At 33.2% G+C, this 23,344-nt stretch overlaps 2 protein-coding genes across 8 annotated transcripts; one reads left to right on the forward strand and one right to left on the reverse strand.

Annotated features, from left to right (window-relative positions):
* The first annotated feature begins 2,531 nt into the window (after window positions 1–2,531).
* On the forward strand, window positions 2,532–16,481 carry LOC118046895 (long chain acyl-CoA synthetase 1). 4 transcript variants are annotated; one of them, XM_035055984.2, is made up of 21 exons: window positions 2,532–2,621; window positions 2,735–2,785; window positions 2,876–3,051; window positions 3,391–3,454; window positions 3,521–3,610; window positions 3,748–3,804; window positions 3,885–3,933; window positions 4,335–4,411; window positions 4,487–4,526; window positions 12,360–12,454; window positions 12,766–12,933; window positions 13,294–13,404; window positions 13,782–13,869; window positions 13,968–14,034; window positions 14,143–14,218; window positions 14,463–14,580; window positions 14,947–15,192; window positions 15,274–15,413; window positions 15,517–15,699; window positions 15,914–16,033; window positions 16,119–16,481. In XM_035055984.2, exons 3-21 carry the CDS (start codon window positions 2,900–2,902, stop codon window positions 16,164–16,166), a joined length of 1,989 nt encoding a protein of 662 aa, XP_034911875.1. In that variant the 5' UTR covers window positions 2,532–2,621; window positions 2,735–2,785; window positions 2,876–2,899; the 3' UTR covers window positions 16,167–16,481. The 4 variants fall into 4 exon arrangements, with proteins under 4 accessions (XP_034911875.1, XP_034911874.1, XP_034911873.1 ...); XM_035055983.2 differs by having other exon boundaries at window positions 2,539–2,621; window positions 2,881–3,051; XM_035055982.2 differs by having other exon boundaries at window positions 2,545–2,785.
* Window positions 16,482–16,516: 35 nt separating this feature from the next.
* Window positions 16,517–20,320, reverse strand: LOC118046893 (probable pre-mRNA-splicing factor ATP-dependent RNA helicase DEAH3). 4 transcript variants are annotated; one of them, XM_035055979.2, is made up of 7 exons: window positions 19,850–20,316; window positions 19,320–19,522; window positions 18,142–19,226; window positions 17,601–17,726; window positions 17,268–17,506; window positions 17,017–17,135; window positions 16,517–16,933 (listed from the first exon to the last, which is right to left on the reverse strand). In XM_035055979.2, the coding sequence occupies exons 1-7, from the start codon at window positions 20,135–20,137 to the stop codon at window positions 16,807–16,809; spliced, it is 2,187 nt and encodes a 728-aa protein (XP_034911870.1). In that variant the 5' UTR covers window positions 20,138–20,316; the 3' UTR covers window positions 16,517–16,806. The 4 variants fall into 4 exon arrangements, 3 of the variants coding, with proteins under 3 accessions (XP_034911870.1, XP_073263417.1, XP_073263418.1); XM_073407316.1 differs by lacking the exons at window positions 16,517–16,933; window positions 17,017–17,135 and having other exon boundaries at window positions 17,366–17,506; window positions 17,601–17,701; window positions 19,850–20,319; XR_004687253.2 differs by lacking the exons at window positions 16,517–16,933; window positions 17,017–17,135 and having other exon boundaries at window positions 17,483–17,506; window positions 17,601–17,827; window positions 19,850–20,320.
* Window positions 20,321–23,344: the final 3,024 nt, after the last annotated feature.

Here is a 23,344-nt window from a genome sequence, read left to right on the forward strand (position 1 = left end):
TAATACAAAAATACTCCTTGATATCATGTTTAGTGTTTTTTTGCTTTCAATGGTGCGTTGGTAGTTTTATTGTGCAATCAAATTATGAAAGCCCTTATTTGTCCTTACTCTAATTGGTAATAATAAATGGACCATGTAAAAAGACTTCAATACCCTTGAAAACTTGTGTTAATTTTTTTAGGTTAAGAGGAAAAAACATCATTACACTGTTTTCAGTGAACAGTGACAATACATCTAGACCTATAGTGCTTTCGCTAGGGGTTTTAGCTCTTTTTAACTTGATCTATTGTATGTACTCCGCTTCAAGCACAGAGTCAAAGTCTCAACAATGTTCTTGCAAGTTTAAATTTAAAAAAATAGGCATAAATATATAATATGACAAAGTTGACTCGGTCAAAATCCAATCTAACAAAAAAAAAATGTTGTTTGAATTTTATTTTTATTTTTAACTTTTAAAGCAACGACTTTTTAGACTAGTACAAGGAAACAAACCAAATCCATTATATGAGATGTGATCTTGGTTGTATTCATTAAATTTAGTTTTTAGAACTGCATTTTAATTATATGAGATGTGGATCTTTTTTGAATTTTAGAATCCATAAGGGATATTTGGATTAAACATACAACAAAAAAAATAGAAAATGGATGGGAATTTTGAAAAGAAATTTGAATATGATATCTACAAAACTGGATAATAATTGAGTATAACAAGGGTTAGTTCATAATGAGAAGTAAACCTAGGGATTTAATGCCGTTTGTGTGAGATTTTTGATAGTGATTAATTTAATATCATAATGTTTAATCTTTTCAGGTTCATCATAGCCATGCAAAGAATAAATTAACTATTCTCACTTCTTGTATCTCAATTTATTAATCTTTTATGAGAATCATTGCAAACTATTCTTGAGTGGGAATATTGTGAAATAAGGTCTACAATGGTTAGAACATAATTGAAAGATTGATTTTGGTGAAATGATTGGAGTTGTCGTTGACTTGATATAATCCAAGTATAAAGAAAACTATTTCAAGATTTTGATAGAGTATTATAGGAAAAAAAGAATGATTGTGGTTCTTAATATATCGAATATTCCATAATTCTTAATATGATATGTGGAGTTGACTTAGAGTTACCCTGGAAAACTAGGGGTGTTACAAGATCAATTCTTCCTCTATTTTTCTTGCTTAAGTTGTTAGGTGAGGTCTTAAGTGTCAAAGAACCAATTCAACCCAATAGCTTAAGCTATTAGGTGAGATTCTAAGATATGATTTATATTATTCTCCAACACACCCACTCAAGTGAAAGCTCTTTGGGCTTAAACCTTATATAGGCTCACATTACCTTGTACTTGATTCAAACTCATGACCGTTTGGTCATCAAGGCTCTAATACCATGTTAAAGAACCAATTCAACCAAATAGCTTAAGCTGTTAGGTGAAGTCCCAAGATATGATTTATATTATTCTCTAACACTAAGCACGTTGGGCTGATGCTGGCCAGACTCGAGAGATAATTGAGTCTAACATCATCAATTCTATAAAATTTTATATAAAATCATAAAATAATTATTTCTCAACAAATAGACTTAATTAAACAAATCTATACTCCATCAAAATCATTAGATACATTAAAGTCTTTCATGGTTAGCATGTCACCATGTTTTAGTTGAATAAAATGAGCAGAATACAACTCAAAATATCACAAAGATGAAATTACACTTCAGTTTTTTCTCTCCATAAAAAATAAGAGTACTTATGAGCTATAAATATACTATGAGATCTTCAAAATAAAAGTTCACAGTTTTATTCTCTAATATATATATATATTATGAGCATTTCTCTAAAATATTATTATATTTTTTTATACTTCTTTAAGAATCGGGGAGTCATTAATTTCACTAAAAAAGATATTTTACAAGTAATAATCATAAATTATCTTGATCTATTATGCACTGAAAAAATAAATAAATGAAATTACAAGGATTTCTTAACTATCTAACCCAGAAACCTTTTCGTAGGATACTTATTCCTAGGATACTTAATTTCTTATTACTTCATCAGTTTGCTTTTTCCTAAATGAAATAATTGTATTTAGTATCCTATGTGCATGGTGGTGAAGTGCCATCTACTGCATTTATGATGGGTTTCCCTTTCCATCCATTTAATTGGGTGGATACGTATTAAGTGAAGTGGGTAGTAGCTGGTTAATTTGTCGGTGCTATAATTCATTAGTTAGCTTGCCAGACAATCATCTGTCCTGCTTAATTATCAACTTTTTTTTCTAGTACCTGTAAATTATAGAGTAATAACTGTGGGCACTTTTTAATCTTTAATCTTTATTTTTTTTTAGTTTAACGTGGGTGTCCGGCTAGTTTGCGCGCACCTCGACTAATCCCACGGGCCCTGAAATTAACGACCATATAAGTCTCCAGTAGCCATCATATGAGCAACTTAGAGCTCAGACCATAGAGGGAGCAAACCTCTTGGTCTGCTTTTACCATTTTTAATCTTTAATCTTGATTTTACTGCTTCTATGCTCTATATAACCACCCTAGCTGTGATACCTGTTAACTAGACTCTCTTCGTTTTGTTTTTCCTTCTCCTTCTGTGTTTTGCTATCTTCAGGTCAACCTTTGTCATGTCATGCATCAACTTTTATCTTTTCCAGTAATTGACTTGACTTCACAACCACTTCTTATATTTTTTATGGTGCTGAAGTTTTAGTCGACTTGTCGCAGAGTTTTTGCTGAGTTAGGCCAGCCATTCCTGACTTTTGTTTGCCAGTGACGGTAGTTGACCGCCTACTTGAATGTTTTAAACGGCGCTTCTTAATCTGCGCTTATTGGACACTAGAATCTAAATCTGTACGTTTTCTGTAGAGCAGCGGGTGCAACAGCAAACTAATGGCATTGAAGGCATTTGCTGCTCAGGTTGAGGAGGGGAGGGAAGGAAAAGATGGGAAACCTTCTGTTGGTCCTGTGTATCGTAATCTACTATCCGAGAAAGAATATCCTCCTCTTGATCGCGATGTGACCACATCTTGGGATATTTTCAGGTATGAAATTGATCAGCAAGAGCAGTAGGAATATCATTTTGTATTAAGCAACATCCTTCTGTTTTGCTAGACCTTAAGGTGTAAGCCAAAGCTAGCTACAAACTACGTTGGTTTTGCAGGTTTAGATGGTTAAAGAAACTAAGTTTGGTACAATTATACATGTTATGTGATAATTAATGGAGATAGAACGTAGATGTTTAAGCAGAATGGCAGCCCATATAGCTTGCCAATGATGTTGGCAGGAGCTTAACTTGAAAGCTTGGATATTGAGATGGTTTTGACTTTTTTGCGCTTGTTATAAAATTCGTCTCTTGACAATGAGAATCTTTCGATGCATAGTTCATCTGCCAAGAAGTATCCTGGATATAAAATGCTTGGATGGCGTAAATTTGTTGACGGGAAGGTAAATATCTGGTTGAAAGTTCTGTAGATTAGAACAGCAGTTTTTTTTACTTTGATCCTTCTTTAGGTGGGCCCTTATGTCTGGAAAACCTACAAGGAAGTTTATGATGAAGTTTTGCAAATTAGCTCTGCATTGCGGGCATCCGGTGCTGAACCAGTAAGCATAGATATGTGCATTGAACAGGGACTTGGATTAGAGTGACTTTGGATTTGAAGATCTGGCAATTAAAGCTTTCTTTCTTTTCTTTTCCCTTTGGTCATTTTTCCTGTGCCATAATGAATTTCTGGTGGCAGGGCTACCGAGTTGGCATTTATGGATCAAACTGTCCTCAATGGATCGAGGCAATGGAGGTCGGCTTTCTTTAATATTCTACGACTTTCCGTTTATTGGCTGAGCTTTTATTTTCTGTACTTTCGTTGTCTCTGTGTAGGCTTGCAATGCCCAAAGCTTAGTCTGCGTGCCTCTCTATGATACGATTGGTAAACTTCTTTCTACAATACTCTCAATATAGGATTAGAATCTGTGCTCTCTTTCGGTAAAAAACGATCCAAAAAGCTTTCATCACTGGTTTTTGTTCCAAGCTGTAAATCCACTGGTGTGGGTGGTGTGATCGGATTCTGCAGCTGAAAACCTTGCAAAGGAGAAAATCTTCTTTTTTAGTTTTTTTCCTTGTGCTTTCTACTTCAACTGAAAGTTGACAGTGAACTTCAAATAACCATTAGTGGCTTGCGCTCTAGTTTTAAATCCTGCATCCCTCCGTCTCTCTGTAAGTCATTTATTAATATTCTAGAGATGGGTTTCCGAGGGGGCACCATGCATCTCGACCTTTCTGATTCTTCTCTCCAATTTAAGCAGGGGTTACTGGTTTTCTTGGATGCAGGTCCTCGTGCTGTAAACTTTATTATAGATCACGCGGAGATTGATTTTGTCTTTGTCCAGGACAAAAAAGTGAAAGAAGTAAGAAAAGTTTTTTCTGTTTTATGCTTATAAGAGCTGCAGATTCTCTAATTTGACATGCACTTCTATTTGCAGCTGCTAAATCCTGAATGCGCATCTGCTCAGCGGCTTAAAGGTAAGTATTAGTGGACAGTCCAGAAAGGATTTGCTGGGAATGTTTTCAAAATATAATTGCAATGGTTCTGGTTTCATTTTTTCCAACTAATTCATACGTGAGAGTTGCAGTAGATCGCTAAATAAATTGCTTGCAACTAGAATAAAATTTAAGATTGGAGGAAAGTAACTAGCAAGCATATAAACTTAAATAAGATGAATTAAGCAAGTAAATCCTTTTCACTTAAACATACCTGCAAAGAAAGCAATATATTTTAGTATATTTATTTACCTATTGAAGCACGTGGAATATAAAAGAAATGCATGTCCCTTTGCTTTCAAGTATCGTATTTTTTTGTCCTTATTGCTAGTTAGTAGACGGATTGACTATAATCAACATTCTAGTATTCTTACACCACCATTTTTATTAGTTGTATTATTAAATAAGGTTCATGAACTAAAAAAACAAACTCAAAAATCTCTCAACAGAAAACTTACTTGACCTTAAGCTCTACTAAGGAAAAATAGAGTGGAAAAGTTGAGAAAAGCAAGTGAGAGAAGGCTAGAGACCTACTGCTTTGTGTGCACCAAACATCTCTTTAGCTCCTTTTTATACTGATTTCTTGATACAAAACTAATGCATAATTAATTATAGTTATTACTATATATAATTCTCATCATTTTATTTTAATTAACCCGTCATAAAAAGATAAAAACCTAATAATTCTTGTCTTAAAAATATTGTAATTATTGCCTTAAAAACCAGACTTTCTATGTAGAAAATAAAATTATTCAGGATTGTTTGTTCATGAGTTGAGTAAACAAAAATATATTGACAAAAAGTAATTTTTTATGAGCCAAAAACTATTTAACAATATATTTAAATTCAAGCTCAAGCCTAGACCCAATCCATAGGACTAGGACTGAGCATGTGATGAACCTGCAATTACATAATGTTTGAAATAATTATATTAAAAACAAAAATATAGCAAAGAAGAGAAAATCACATAATATATGCGCGCCACAAACACACACATATATACTCTCAATGATATGCAATCGTAGTTTCTTGTTCTTATCTAATCTTCCTTTATTATATGTAGATTCACCATTCTTTAAATTTTTCAACATTCTCATTTTGTAAATATTATTAATTATTTTTCAACAGGAGCACCAATCGTATTACTTCTTTTCAAATCTAGAAAGGCTATTGCCGACACTAATGAGTATTAGTTGCCTTTATTGGGATTGACTAATCAAATCTTTAAAAATGTCGACATCAACATAGCCGATTGATGCCATTAACTATTTCAAATCTAAAATAGTTAATCAATTTTCTATAATGCCTTAGAAATAATTTTGGGAATCCTGATGTCAAGAGTTCTTGACACTTCTGTTCGATAAGATACAAAGTTATCCTGACACGCTACTGATTATCCCTTCTCAGAATGGGCTAATGTTGCAAGTAGGTGAAAAACAATATCCGTCAATGGATCCTTTTCTGTTTCGTTACCATACAACAAGTCATGCCCTCTCCTCCACACAGAAGACGGATCAGTCCTTGCTCCCTATCATGTACGAACCATCCTGCAACATGTTTTCCCAAAACCACATTATTATTCCAATCCTTGAAATTTCAACTAGAAGCATTCTCATTACTTGAATCAAACATTTAAATCATATGAAGGAAAATCATGGAGAATTTTTTTTTTCTCGAACTCATAAAAATGGTCAAAATTTTAACAGACTCCCTAATATCGGGAGGTCCCAGGTTATAAACAATTATCCGTGCATCTTATACTTATTTCTAAACTATATCACAATCATTGTGATTATCAATAGCAAATTATTTATCGCACAAGCATAGTATTTCACATATTCATTTTCTTTTACATTAAGCATATGTTAATTCATAAATAAACGAAAATGAACAACTGTTAAGATTAAAAGTACATAATAGCACAATTTATGTTCTAACATTTAATATAAAAAAGGTGCTATTATATTTCAAGTCATATAATTCCTTAAGAGACAAAATACAGTAGTATTCATTTAATTCCTAGATCATACAAAAGAAAACTAGAGAACCTAAGACATTACTCCTGGCATGAATGTGATGAACCTGCAATTACATAATGTTTGGAATAATTATATTAAAAACAAAAATATAGCATAAAAGAGAAAATCACATAACACACACACACACACATACTCAATGATTCGCAGTTGTAATTCCTTATTCTCATCTAATCTTCCTTTATTACATGTAGATTCACCATTCTTGAAATCATTTAACATTCCTATTTTGTAAATATTATCAATTATTTTTCATCAATAACACCACTCGTACTACTTCTTCCTAAATTTGGGGAGGTTATTGTCAACACAAATGATTCCCTTAAGTGTCATTAGTCATCCTTACCGGGACCAACTAATAAAATCTTTGGTAATGTTGACATCAATATAGTTGGTTGATGTCATTAATTATTTCAAACCCCGAATAGTTAATCAATTTTTCATAATACATTGGAAATAATTTCAGGAATGCCGATGTCAAGAGTTCTTAATATCATTAGCTTTTACCTCATGAAAGCTAATAAAGTTTCATGAGTTTGTTAATACTAACGTCATCTGTTGATATCATTAACTATTATTTACCCGAATAGTTAATCTAGTTCATTATTCCTCAATTCTCTATAATGGGCATGCCAATGTTAGTAAATCTTACTAACATCATTAGCCTCCTTATTTTGGATTGGCTAATCAAACCCAAAAGTGTTATTCATGAAATTTCCTTACTACCATTCATCATTGCCAACTTTGATTCATAATTAAAATCTAATTTACATTCCCCAATTCATTTAATTCTTATCTTTGCTCCTTTTGGTTTCATTAATAAGCAAAAGGTTCATAAATTAAATAGATTACTAAGATTCCCCTTATTTAAGGATGGTATAGATATATAATACCTAGCTGCTACAAAAGCTTGGCTCGTACTCCCTTGTTGTTGTTGTACACCTCTTATAGTTCCTCCTGAATCCACAAGTACACCACAAATATGTCAATCAATCATGTTTATTTAAAATAAATTTCTAACAATCCCTACGTGAATGAAAATTTTGACAATATATAAGAACTCTAAAATTCATAGAAAGATAAATGACTCGGTAGATCACTACATCATAACAGGTAGCTTTTGGTTTTAAACTTTTCTTAAGGAAATACTATTAAATTTACTCGGTTAATTAGTGAAGGCAATGTCTAAACTTATTAGTTAACATTTTCTTGGTAAAAGTTATCATGTAATCATTGTTGTCTAAAATTAGCATGTCATCCATAAAAAGACATAATGACACAATATTTATTTATGTTTTTCATATAAATATACTTCTTAACTTCATTGATTTGAAACTCATTTGATAACATAATCTTTAAATTAATGATGATAATATCATCACCATATGAAAACACCATACTGTGCCTCCTTAAATAGAAACATATCTCCAAAGAATATATTATTGCTTGATTTTATTATTGCATAATGATGAATATCCTTATTACTTGACTTGTATACAAGAAATTTACATGCACTCTTATTGTAAACATATCTAATAAAAACACACTTCATAATTTTAAGTCCTATATTGACCTTTTTATGACTCGACAATACCACTATTACAAGATATTTTGAGGTATTTGTAGGAAGATATTCTACCATTTTACAATTTATATGGTTTTTTCTATAACTTTTACGGGGTACTTTATTAAGTATATAATTAGCAGTCAGAATTACCTCACTCTATAAGTTTCGAGGTGCTTTAAAACATATCAACATTACATTCATTATTTATTTTATTTTGGTTTTTTCTTTCAACAATGTCATTTTATTTATGTGAATAAGAAGTGGTAGTTTGATGGATAATACCATTTTAGAAAGCAAAATTCACCAAAAGGTGCTTCGTACACTCCTTTTCTATCGTGCTTAGTATCTTTATCTTTTTATTAAGCTAAGTTTTAACTTCATTCTTGTAATATTTAAATATTTTAAGAGCCTCATCTTTGTTTTTTAGCAAAAAAATATAACAATACCTTGTGCAATCATCTATAAAAATAATGTAATATTTTTTTTCTCACCTTTAGCTTGTATAAATTTTAAATCACTAATACCCGACTTAATTAAAAGAAGGTTTTATGAATTTTTTTCACAAGTTCTTTTAATTGTTTAAAAAGAAGGTTTTATGAATTTTGATTTTGCACAAACCTAACACTTATGATTTTTCTCAAAACTATACTTGGTAAATATTCAATATTAATTAAACTTATTGTAGAACTATAGTTCACATGTTTTAACATATCATGCCACATATCACAAGATTCAAGCAAGTAAGAAGATAGGCATCATTATTATTATTCATCTCATCATTTGTTATAATGGTTATTGAAATCATTTTGAAGAGATCATCACAAAGATAGGCATCCTTTTCAACAAACATCATATTTTTAGTGAGTACAAATTTGATACTCTTAACTATCATTTTAAAATTATTTTTACTTAACAATAAGACAAACACTAAGTCTTTTCTAATATCAGTAACATGAACCATATTATTGAGGGTGAGAAGCTTTCTATAAGTCATGTTTGGTATGATCTTCCCGATGCCCAATACCTTAGATATTAATGAATTCTTCATGCATAAAAGTTCATCATCCACTTCTTTATAAGTGGAAAACATTCTCTTATCGGCGCATACAAGTCTTGTTGCACTAGTATTAACTCATAGCTCCTCAGGTTTTTTTGTCGATTTGACTTCGAAAACAACAATAAACAAATTCAATTTTAACACATCATTTATCAACCTTAGTGATATTGGCTTAAGTAGTCTTTCCTTTTTAGGGTTTTCTTGTTGATCCTTGTTTATACAATCCTTGGCTTAGTGACAAGTCTTATGCGTATGAAGCTTTTTCCATTGATTTTTTTGACAATTCATTTCCCTACAATGTTTGCATTAGGAGTCATAGTGGAAAAGTTGGCTCTTTTTTCAAAGAACCTAGTATCCTTTTTTATCCTCAACCTTGAAATGAAGTCTTTAACTGTCATCTTTTTACACTTATGTTAAAAGTAGTTCTTAAATTTTTTTATAAAAAAAAGGTGCATTTTTTTTATAATTATAGCTACTTGAAAGGATTCACTCAAAACCATTCTTTCATCATAAATATCATGTAATATAAGTTAAAACTCTTGAACTTATCTTATCATTATCCTTGAATCAACCATCTTAAAGTCCAAAAATTTGTCGACTATGAATTTTTTTTATACCAACATCTCTAGCTTTGTATTTTCAATCTAAAGCTCTATATAATGTCTTTATACTCTTGATTGAACTATACACATTAGGGGTGTTTACGGTATGGTTTTAACCTAAAATTCAACTGAATTGAAAAATAGTATTCCCTGTTAATATAACCAGGACCAAATCAAGAACCGATTCAAACTGAATCAGTTTTGTTCGGTTCGAGTCGGTTTTTTAGCATTAAAAACCAGAAAAACCGAAATGTTTTTGCTGCTGTCATTGTATACCTTAATCTAAGACATGGAGATTGCTCTTGAAGGTTATCCAAGTATTAAGAAATCAAAATAAGCCGTTGTATACCTTAATATGGGACATGCACCTGCATTTAGCAATCGATTGTTACTGCCTATAGAGCAATCTTTACGTCTTCGGGCTTCACATGCCAGTGGAGAAACGACTGAGAGAGGAGCATAGAGGGATAGAGGGGTGGGGTGGCTGGAAAGGGGGAAGGAAGGGGTGGCTGGAAGGGTTGGGGTATTTAGTTTTTATACCTTGTTTTAAGATTCAATTAAACCAGTTCGGTTTGGTCTGATTCAATCAATTTAAGCTTTTTTAAACCAGAACTAAACTGGACTGGGTATTTTTTTATTTTTTTAATCGGTTTATTTGGTTTTTTCTATCGATTCGGTTTTTTCGGTTGCTTTTTCTTAGCTTTTTTGGTTTAATTGATTTGTTAGTTTTTTTAAAAAAAAAAAAAAAAAAAAAAAAAAAAAAAAAAACATCTCTAATACACATCATATAGTGTGTTATCAAATCCTTTCAAGATATAGTTCTTGCACATGAAATCACTATAATTTCATATGTTCACAACTGCACAATAATAGGATCGGATTCACTATCTAATAGATTTGATGCTTCTTGAGACAATATCTTTGCCAGGTTCAAAGTGGTTAAATAGAAAGACATCTTTTGTTGTTACCTTTTAAAGTTCAATACATTGAATTTTTTAGGTTTTCTCACTATGCATCACAGACAGTGACCAAAGTAATATTAACCAAAGCAACATTAAATATAGTAACCGGATCTTAAGTTAAAGTCAAAGTAAAATTTCTCAAATAACATCCAAATGTATATGATTAAAATTTGGTTTTAAACTTGCAAATGACAAAGAATTACAATAGATTAAAAAAAAATCAACAAAGAAATTAATGAGATAATTTCTAATGTATAATTTAGTATTTTTATCATTTATAAACTATGTTATCATAAATTAAATTAAACAAAAACAATTAAAAAATAAAATGATAAAGCCTTAAGATTGTTATCAAAATTTAACTGAAGTTTTTTAGGTTTAATTTTGTTCACCTAAATATATGAGAGTTGCAATAGATAATTTAATATTATCATTAAATAAGTTGTATGTAATTTAACCTTGTAAAAAAAAGTAACTAGAAAGTATACTGATGACTTGAACAAATAAATCAATTTTACTTAAACATACAGGTAAAGAAAGCAATATATTAAATACATTGTTTAATATACTTATTTACTTATTGAAGTACATAGGATCATATTGTTTTAAAGAATTATGTACTTTGTCTTTAAAGCTTTATTACTTGTTATTTGGTGCAAATAAGTTGATTGGAATTAGCTTCTGAAGATTCCAACAACACCATCTTAATTACTTATAATATTAAACAAGGTCCACAAACTAAGAAACAAACTCAAAAACTTCTATACGAAAATCTTGAACTTATGCTCTAGAATGACTAATAAAAATAAAAGTTGAAATATTTGGAAAAGCAAAGGAAAGAAGGTCTAAGAGCTACTACTTTGTGTGTACAAAAAATTTATCATTCAATCCTTTTTTATACTGATTTTCTCTTAACCAAAATTGATTCAAAGTTAATTATAGTAATTAATTGAATTAATTATAATCATTTTGCTTTAATTGCCTACCATAAAAAGATAAACCATGTAGTTTTTGCTTTTAAAAAAAATATAAATGTTTTTACTTATGAAACAAAAGTGTTCAAAAAGAGGAAGATTATTGTTCAAATTGTTTATTCATATGCTAGCTAAACAAAAATGATTTGGCAAAAGAAAAAAATTATGAGCGAAAAAATTATTACAAGTCCAAACCTAAATCTCGGGACTTGAGTCTGGTTGAGTTATGGCTGAGTTAAGAGAGTAAGGATATATAACTTAAACTTAAATTTAACTTATCGTAGACCTTTCCACTCTAAAAACTTTAATATCATGTGAAATTGATTGTGACTATTTAAGAAACTCTTATAATATCTCAATCAAGGATTAAAGGTTTTTTAGTTTAAAAAAACAAACATGACAATCACAATTTCTTTAAATTCAATTTTTAATATACCAATAATTTATCTTAAACAAGTTAATAATCTATATTAAAATATATTTATTAGAGAATAATTTTCATTAAATTGTTAACCTTAAAAATAAGTTTACTCTGCTTTTTAATTTAAACTTCATTGACATGTTTATTTAAAATAAATTTCTAACAATACATCCTATAACTTTAATTGTGATTGCAGCAATTGTTTGCTTCACTTCTTTGACGGAGGAAGAGAAGGATCGGGCAGCCCAAATGGGGATACAATCATACTCCTGGGAAGAGTATCTATGCATGGTTAGATATAACTTCACCTTCATGAAATTTATCAGTTGTAAATCTGTATCCAGGTCCTCTCTTTCCAAGTGATGATAACTGAAGATAGTTGCAATGTTAATATATAGTTGAGGGTAGAGCGTTTTCATGTGCTGTTTAAACTCCTGCTATATTTGACATTGTTTTGCATCAGAGTGAACTGTATAAAACTAGATAACTTCTGGGAGTACTGCTCCGATTCCCCATAATTGATAGAATGGAGTTGATACAATATTGCTTTTTTTTTTTTTCCTGGTTCCATTGTGGTTAGTTTTAAGAGTCTTGTGCATTAGGGAAAAGAGAATCCATCGGAGATATTCCCGCCTCAGCCTCTTAACATTTGCACAATTATGTACACAAGTGGTACCAGTGGAGATCCCAAAGGTGTTGTGATATTGCATGAAACAGTTGCAGCTTTTGTCAGAGGCATTGATCTATTTATGGAACAATTTGAAGACAAGGTGGGAAAATAAATATGGTATTTTTTATTTAGTGTTCTCTCATTATGTATGAAGCTGTATGTACAAGCAAAAACTGGTTTGAATAAACAAAATTCATTAATTCTACTGGCTTAAAATTATCCAGTAAGCCAAAGTTCACCATGAGAAACCTTTTTTTTCTTTGCTTGTCGGAACCTGTCCTTATTATCTTAGTTGACAACTTTAACTAAAGATCAGCATATATAAAAATCAGTTCTCATCTTGAATGCATGCGTTCTCATCTTGAATATGTTGCTGTGTTTTCTCATGGTCATGTATTGTTCTTCTACCTGGATTTATCTTGCTGTTTAATTTTGAAACACATTTTGTGACTTAACACAGATGACACCAGATGATGTGTATCTATCTTTCCTGCCGCTTGCTCATGTCCTCGATCGCATGATTGAGGAATACTTTTTCCGGAAAGGTGCTTCTGTTGGCTATTATCATGGGGTATGCTGCTGGAACACCACTACTTGAACTTTGAACAGGTTAATGGTCAGTGAAAGAGAAGAGGAAATGTTAAACAACTAGACTTTCTGTAGGGTATTATCACGGGGTATCCGCTTAAAAATCATGACGACTACTGATAGTTGTAGTTGTAATGGACTATTGAGTGATAGTTAAACATGGAATTCGTGCTGGCATGATACAATGATGCTGTAGGAAAAAGGAAGGAAATGAAAGAGCCATGCACTCTACTGAGTACCAATTTCACCATATGACTTGAGTGTTCACTTTCAATTTTCCACATTCACCGATTTTCCTATAAATTCTCAGATCTTTATTAGCAATAATTGTTTCTCAAGATTATATGGGTTGATTTGAAGGATTTGAATGCTTTGAGGGATGATTTGATGGAGTTGAAGCCAACATGTTTAGCTGGTGTACCTCGAGTCTTCGAAAAAATACAAGAAGGCATGGAAATCCTTATAGTAATCTATCAAGCGCACATAAATTGATCTTGAAAGGTGTTTGGCAGTTCTTATTTAAGACTAGGTTCATCTGTATTTCAGGTATAAAGAAGGCATTACAAGAACTCAGTCCACTACGCAGGAATATATTCGATGCTTTGTATAGATAGTAAGTTGATCTTCTCTTAAGAAATGAAATTTGTTCACAATACTAGCAATGATTGGATACAACAATTTCTGTAACGATGCTTAAAGTACCTTTTCTGCTGTTATACAGCAAGCTTGGCTGGATGAATCGGGGTTACAGACAAAAATATGCATCGCCATTGGCAGACCTGTTAGCCTTCAGGAAGGTTGTATCTGGCCTCCCTCAATAAGTCGTATTTTACTCAAAATATTATAGCACACAGCTTGTAAGAAACTCCCAGAAATGACCGCACCAGTTTCCTGCTTCCAAATTTGTGGAACCCTAATTCATGGTTCTTAAAGACGTTGGCCATTCAATTGACTGATTGAAAACCATTTACCATCATTTATCTCTGCATTACTACTATCGTCTTGGCCATAAAGCTTTTATCATTGATTTCTCTTTGTTAGGTGAAAGCTAAGTTAGGTGGCCGCCTTCGACTAATAATATGTGGAGGTGCATCCTTGAGCACTGAGGTGGAGGAGTTCTTGCGGGTTACGTCCTGTGCCTTCGTAATCCAAGGCTATGGTAACGAGCTGTTTCCTTAACAATGAGGACAAACATTAGTGGTCCATGTAGATAAATTGTATTGGAAAATGATGAAACATTGCTTTAAGCATATAGTTTAGGGCAACTAGGTTAATGCTCATGAAGATCTTATTCATTTCTTTATGCAATGCAATGATTTTAGTGGAGGAATGATCTTGTCTGAGCATTTTAAGTATAATCCTCAGAGATTGCCTTCTCTTGCAAGTAGCTTGATAAATGATAATCCATTCTGATCCTGCCAGCATGGCTACTTAGGTTAATGCTCATCTTGTAGGCAGTCGAATTCTCATCCACTTACATTTCTTTTGATGTTGAACACAACCATTCACATCGTTTCTTGTTCAGGGTTGACCGAAAGCTGTGGACCAGCCACCATGGCCTTTCCAGATGAAATGTGCATGCTGGGTACAGTTGGGGCGGCAGCCGTATACAATGATCTGTGCCTGGAGGAGGTTCCGGAGATGGGATACGATCCGCTTGGTAATCCTCCTTGTGGCGAGATATGTCTCCGAGGGAAGACTCTTTTCTCTGGTTATTACAAGAATCCAGAACTGACAAGAGAGAGCATGAAAGATGGGTGGTTCCATACAGGTTAAACAGCAATCGTTTCTTGTCAAACAGGATGCCTCTACATTTGTGTGTACTGACTCTTCCATTCTTTGGCATTTTCAGGAGACATAGGAGAAATTCTTCCAAATGGAGTTGTCAAGATTATTGACAGGAAGAAAAATCTTATAAAACTTTCTCAGGGAGAGTATATTGCTATTGAGTACTTGGAAAATGTATACAATAACACTCCAATTGTTGAGGACGTAAGCATCTCTTCGACTCAACTTCTAAATCGAAAGTTTTATCGTGTGATCGCTAGGTGCGTTGAGGTTTTATTGAAATCGCGTTATCATGTTCTTTGTTAAGATTTGGATCTACGGGGACAGCTGCAAGTCAATGCTGGTTGCAGTAGTTGTGCTTCATGAAGAAAACACAAAAAGCTGGGCCTACTTGAATGGCCATATGGGTTCATTCACTGAACTCTGCTCTCTCCATCAGCTACAGAAACTTGTCCTCTCAGAGCTAAAGACTACAGCTGAAAGAAACAAGGTAGTCCCTGCTGAACCTGAATTTCAAACCAATGCGAGCCGTCACTAGCTTCCTTTCAGGCTTTTCGCTGTTTGCTATATCTGTAGCTCCAGAACTTCAGAGAATCGTTTTAGCCTTTCCAAAGTTTTCAAGGAAGATATTTGAATTCCTTCAAGTCAGCTGATAGTTTTGATTTTTTTTTTTTTTACACTTCTTCCCCATTTCTTATTATCAGTTGAAAGGTTTTGAACATATCAAGGGAGTGATACTGGAGTCCTGCCCCTTCGACATTGAAAAGGATTTGGTGACTGCAACCTTGAAGAAGAAGAGAAACAAGCTGGTTAGCCACTATCGGGTAAATCAATGGAACAACTTCCTTCCTGTGCTTGCATCCTGTTTAACAATTGCTTATTAATTTCCAACTTTTTTTTGATGTACAGGTGGAAATTGATGAACTCTATCGAAAACTGGCTGAAGGACGAGCATGATCAATTAATCAAGATCCATAGTGTGCAATGTCACCTCTTGAACTACCAGTATTGGATTTATCCTCGCTATTTCGCATTTCAAACCCCCATAAAGCGTGTATAATATGAACACTGCCACAAGAATCTTGTGATTCTTGCTATTTATATAATTGCAGCCCTCTAATCATGTTGGAGGTAGTAATAACCCTGCCGGCTTTTCATGTGATGATAATGATTATCGTTCGAGAATGGGACAGCTCTTGACATAAAAGAGCTCGCATGAGGCCCGCCCCCTCTGGTTCAATTCACTACTATTTTAGTATCTAATCTTCTGCATACCAGTTGTCGGTAGTGAGATCATGACCACAGCATAGCAAATTCATAACCGTTTCAATTTTCTTTAAATGTTTAACGCCTAAGCCTTGAAACGGCAACAATCCCACATCCAAAAATAAATGTGGATGCTTGAAGTACAGAGAAAATGAAAAGTGCTAAAGCTACTATTTGAATAAATGGTACAAAGCCAGATTGGCCAGGCAACTGGATCCGAAAAGGTGGTTGTGTTGCACATAAGTACTGGATAGCTTCGGAAGGACAGCCACGCTTTTAGTTTCTGGATAAGAAATACTGGAATGATCCAGCAACTAATCAGTCAATATATTCATTTTCTGTTCCTGTTCTCCTCCCTCTCCCTCTCCCGCTTCCTGTAAAGCTTTTCAAGAACCCGCTTGGCCTCACATTGCGGGAAATTTTGCAAGTCATAGTAATGTGATGCTATGTCTACCAACCTGCACATAACATAAATAAATAAAAACATGCATTGAGGGACAACAACATTGAAAGACAAGGATTGGAGGAAGGATAGACTCACCATTCCCCACGAATGTCTAGCACAGTCCGTATATAATTCCGGCTGGTCAAGACATATTCATTGTAAATCACCCACTCCGGCTTGTGATCCAAACAATTTGAAGGATGCAGGTGCACCACCTGAAAAACAAATTACCACCACAAAACAAAATTGTTATCTAACACATCATCTTTCAATAATTTGCCTTGAACGAAAAGAACATTAGACCATCGCTGCAAAAATAACATAACCAATATATATTATCCACATACTTGGTTGTCTTTCACTGTCAAGTAGTGTCCACTTTGTTCCAGGTGAGCAACCTGCATAAAGTATCCGGCTAATATAGCTTTTCTTATGTTGATGTAGTAGTCACGGCTGTTGAAGTCAGTGCTGCATAACTTGAGGTTAAACCTGGCCATGATACGGACAAGCTGTTGTCTTACATTGTCGGCAGCCTTCAGTGCTCTATGATTGACAAAATTTTCATAGCACCAAGATGGATCCTCATCTGCAATCCATTCGCCAAAGGTAAGAATCTAACTAAAATGACAACTAATTCAGATGAGTCAACATTAAAAAGAGAGAGTAAGACAAGCACTTACTGTTTTGCTTATATGCATGATACACATTCAACAGCGTGAGGTGATCCCCATCAATGTGCCCAAACCTTGCTTTTGCTTCATCAGCAGCCTTTTGAGCCTCCCTAGGGCGGACAAAGCAATTGGGTACTAAAGAAAGAATTTGGTTACCACAGAAGAGGCCCATGGTAGGTCAGCAGATGCATACAGGCGAGACGATACCATTTGCTTCATGAGATAATACTGAGAAACTGCAACTATCTGCATCAGCACTTACTTAGAATCCGATGGTACATGCCATCCGGGGGCATGGGACCCATACAAGACAGTTGCTGATGACAACCTAATAGGACACATAAATTCTTTAACTGCATACATGCATACTGGCGAACACATGCATGCAGTTAAACAACTAATGTGGTGCACAGAAAACTGGCTGCACACATGCCATATAGAGAGGGATGCATCTGATAATACTGCAACCCAATGGCACCTATTCCCCCTATATCATTTAGACCAGACTCAAGACAACAATAAAGAAAATAAACATGGTTGAAAAACATACCTGAAAGCATGGCTGAAATTGAAAGAATTTCATTCGAACAGTTGAATTCTGGACTCACAACAAGCATCTTTGACAGCTGAGGATCCAAGGGAAATTCACTCATGATCTCCCCAAGCTTTGTCAAGTTCCCCTCATCATCCAATGCTCCCAAATAATTCAACACCTCCAATGCTCGCATCAATGTCTCAGGGGCAGGAGGATCCATGAAATCAAAGTGCACCAGATCATCAATACCCAATTTCTTCAACGTTAGAACTGTATTTGCAAGGTTTGACCGCAATATCTCTGGATAGGTCTGAGGCTGAAGATCCTGGTTGAAACTTTTCTCTGTGTAGAGTCTAAAACATTTGCCTGGTTGAGTTCTTCCAGCACGTCCTGATCTCTGGTGGGCACTAGCCTTTGATATGGGGGAAACTAACAAAGATTCAACCCGCACTCGTGGGTTATAAACCTTTTGTTTTGAGAAGCCAGGGTCAATAACATAAACAATACCATCTATAGTCAAAGAAGTTTCTGCAATGTTTGTTGACACCACAATCTTCCTTCCAGAAGGGCCACCCTCCTGCAGTGGAGGTGGAGCAGGTTCGAATATTTTTTGCTGCATGGCTGGTGGAAGCGTAGAATATAGAGGCACCACTTTCACTGGCCCCACTTGGTCCCCCAAATTTCCAATTTCTTTTGTTATTTTTCGGCAAGCATCTTCTATCTCCTCCTCCCCAGTTAGGAAAACAAGTATATCTCCAAGGGGTTCACACAAGTGTATCTGGACAACTGTTCGAATTGCTGCCTCGAGGTAATCCCTCTCAGGCTCCTGGGTATAGAAAATTTCAACCGGATGAAGCCTGCCAGGAACTTTCATAAGCGGTGCTTCACCAAAATAACCCTGAAATTTCTCAGCCTCAAGTGTTGCACTCATTACAACTAGCTTCAGGTCAGGCCTATTTTTCAGCACTTCTTTAAGAAGCCCGAATAGCACATCTGTTGATAGAGTTCTTTCATGGGCCTCATCAAGAATTATTACTTTGTACCGTTCCAAAAGTGGATCGGTCATTGCCTCTCTTAAAAGCATACCATCAGTAAGATACCTGCCACAAAGGAGAAGAAAAATGAGCACGTGAATTAAATCCAAGAATCTTAGGGGGGGGGGGGGAGTGACATAAGGGAGCCGAGCATCTCACTTCAAAACCGTTCTCGCACTGCTACAGTCTTCAAAACGGATGCTATAACCAACCTCTTCGCCAATCGTAACATCCATCTCCTCAGCAACACGTCGAGAAACAGACATTGCAGCCACCCTTCGAGGTTGGGTACATGCAATCATCATCTTCCTACGTTTATCCGGAGATTCTAAGTCTACAGCTTCCAAAACAAACTGAGGAATCTGTACCAGCAGAAGTTTTTCATCGGTTAATTATTTCTATGCTTGTCTAGTTTCCATTACAGTATATTTTAACAGCTAACTCGCAACCACACGCTGCTTTAAAAATAAATGAAAATACATCTAACTGCAATAGAGAAATAATCCATCATTTCCTTCTCAAAAAAAATAATCTTTCTCATTACCTCTACTATTCAAGCTAAAATTCTATTTAAAAAAAAAACTACGATAATCAATCAGTAAATAAAATAATTAGACAAACAACTCAAAACACATACAGTAGACAAATCAAGAAAAAAAGGAAAGAAAATAAAAGAAAAGGGAACAAACCTGAGTGGTTTTACCACTACCAGTCTCGCCAACAAGGATTATAGCCTGATTTTTCTTCAAAACTTGTAAGAAATCCTCTTTTTGATGCCAAACAGGCAAATTCTTCCTCTTCTCTAATATATCATAGTACCTCTGTGAGTAGGGCTTCCCATTCCACCGATTTATCAAACTACTTCCTCCATTGTTATTGTTACCCATCGCTCCGTTCGATTTCACGATCTTTGCAGAAAGCGACGTCTCGTCAACCACGTCGAATAAACTCACCTTCCTCTTCCTCTCCGTACCCATCCAAATCTATCCTATCCGACCAAACCCTAACAGTTTTGAGATTGAATGACTTGAAATCGAGTTGTTAGGGAGAAAGAACCCTAAAAGGTCAGGAGATGGAGAGATAGGAGGAGGAGGAGGCTAGGGCATTAGTGTCGTGTTCTTATATATTAGTACTGTTCGAGAGATGGAAAGAACTTTCGCGATTTGCTTATTGGTCCCTTTCGGTTCTTATATTTTATGGGGAACAGACAACAACGAAAGCGGTTGAATTTCCTCCTCTTTTTTTTTTTCATTTAAGGGCCCGGCCTTGAAAACATATCGGGTATAAGCCCGGCCCAATAGAGAGATGGAACAGCAGCCTGTTGAACAACTTTTTTTTTTTTTTCTTCCATGAATGAATCCATGCGCGACCTTCTCGAGAACCAAATCGAGAAGGTTATGCTTTGAAACTTCCATTCCAGGAATTTAGTGTTTGCTATCTATATTGGCTTTTAACTAAAGTCAAATTGTAAACAAAAACAAAAACCGGTTGAACTTTCCTTTAAAGGGAGTAGTTGAACAAATATCTCTACATGTTTTCAAAAATATTTTTTATTTAAAAATAAATTAAAATATTTTTTATATTTTTTTATATTAGTACATCAAAAATTATTAAAAAATTACTAAAAATAAAAATTTAATATTTTTTTCAAGCCCGAACACACATAAATATAATTTAAAAATACAATATCAAACAGACCTGGTCTGTAAATAATAGGAAGTTATATACGATTTTATTGTTCATGTGAACATTGAAGTATCATACATAATATGGTTTTTAAGTTGGTTTTGTAAACAATTACTGGATGAGTTTGGTTATTTTACACATTGTTCAAAACCTCAAGGTTGCGTGTTTTTGAGAATAATCTCGCGTAAAACTTTTTTTAATTATGATAAAACAACATATTATCTATCACATTTTACAAAAAGACTCCATTTATTAATTGTGACAAGTGACATGTTTTTCTACCATATTTTTTAAAAAAGTAAAAATTAAAAAGAAAAACCAAAGAAGGGTAAGGGTGGGCCTAGCCCTTTTATGTCTTTTTTTTTTTTTTTTTTTTTTTTTACACTTTGAGAAAAAATTAGCCAGAGTTACTTACTCTTAATTTTAACATATTCTTTAAATATTATTATAAATTTTTTATTTGCGTCTTAATAGTTTTTCAATTATTATGTATCTCATTTGAAAATAACAAATACTATAAATAAATTGTTTGATTGAAATTTATTTTTTGTTTTGTTAAAACTTTTAAATTTATTTTCAAACATGATTTTAACTATATTTATAATTGTTTAGTTTGCCAATCACAATATAAATATTGAGAAGTTCAATTGATGCAAACTAAATGTTTTTGGATTCCTAACTCAAAGCCCATCAATGCTCAAATTTTAGCCAAAAATGATGTCATATGAAGGAGATATGATTTTTCAAAGATGATAACTGAATTCTGCCAGCAAACAGATTTCGTGAAGAAACGATCCAAATTACATTCGAAACATCTAAACCGATATCCAAGTTTTTATTTTAGCAATTTAGCTCCTCTAAGTCAAAGCTTGAAAATTTCATGCAAGGTTATTTTTTTTTTTTAGAAAAATAGTTATTGAAAGTACTTAAATATAAGCTGTCTACTAAGGGAGGACTATTTTGTAAAATAGAGACTAAGGTTTCTTAGGATATAAAAAGAATGAGAGAATAGAAGGGGGTAGCCAGCCAAGAGAAGAAAAACGCCCTTTCCTTTAAAAAACCCAAAATCATGCATTTCTCCATCTTTTTTATTAGTTGTTCAACAAACATGCAAGGCTAAACTCGTTTTCTTGTTCCAAAGACACGGAAACCTTAAATTTAAGAACTGTGAGATTTATTTTACATTTTCTTTTCAATTTATATAATGAATATGTTTGTTCTCCTAGGCTTATTTTTCCTATGATTTTTATTTTAATGTACTAGAGCAAACTCTAAGTTATTATTGTAGACAATCTTTTGATAAAATTTGATATCAAAATCGGAGTTGTAGTATATGAACTTGTGAAGCAACTAAGTTTAATAATTAGGGCGGATCTATGTTATTAATCTTAAGGAGAACATTCAATCAAATCAAAGATAGACTACGGACATTATGTTTTCTTGATTAATCAACTTATCTAGTTTCTTAAGGCTGCCATTGAATTAAATTACTAGTTCGAACACTGTGTTATTTGATGGTTAGGGTTAGTTATACAGGATCCGTTAACTAACCAATGTTAAAAAGAGATAAATATTCAGAATATAAATTGATGTTTTGTTTTCATGATCAGTTCTGATTTATGTAGGTGGATGTGTGCGCAACCAAGGTTTGTTCTCTTTTAATATTTTTTTGATTTTATTAAATTTCGTTTGATAGTTTTCTGTTTTTTTTTGCTTCAACTTAGATAACATCCAAACCCCTCCAAATTGCATATCATCTAGTATAAAAATCTGACTTGAACCTTCCTTGTGAGATCGACCCCTTGTTTGCTCTATATTATCTTGTATGATTGTGTTTGAAGCTAATGATAATTAATTTGTGCGATTGCGACATCACAACAATCTTATTAATTACTTTCAGAAAATAAAATTCCAAAAAAAAAACACAATCAATATTAGAAAAAATAATAGCTGGAAATTGAGAAATTTATCAAGGTAAAAAAAGTCCGCATTAACATTGTGCACATCTTGTAATTACATGCAAACCTTGTTTGCTTTTGTGTTTTAAAAATACTTTTAAAAAATTTTAAAATTTTTTTATTTTTTTTCTTTACTTTAAATTAATGTTTTTTTGTGTTTTTAGATCATTTTTGATGGCTGTTGTCAATATAAAAAAAAATTTTTTTAAAAAAAAATAATATTAACATTTTCAAACAAAAATACTTTGAAAAAAACCACAACCACACTCGCATAGCTGCTTAGTGGCCCTCCAATAAGAACACTCATTGATGTGGTCTTATTTTTTGTCTAAAAGTTTACCTGAAGATACAATTTAACCATGAAAATCTTCGTAACGTGTGTTTGGAAGTGTGGTGGTAATTATTTTTTAAAGTGCCTTTTATTTCAAAACGATTTTATTTCAAAAACAGATTAAAATAATATTTTTTTTATTTTTAAAAAAATTATTTTTTGATGTTAACATATCAAAATAATTCTAAAAAATAAAAAAAATATATTAA

Source organism: Populus alba, chromosome 2 (genome assembly GCF_005239225.2).
Source record: "Populus alba chromosome 2, ASM523922v2, whole genome shotgun sequence".
Lineage (NCBI taxonomy): Eukaryota > Viridiplantae > Streptophyta > Magnoliopsida > Malpighiales > Salicaceae > Populus > Populus alba.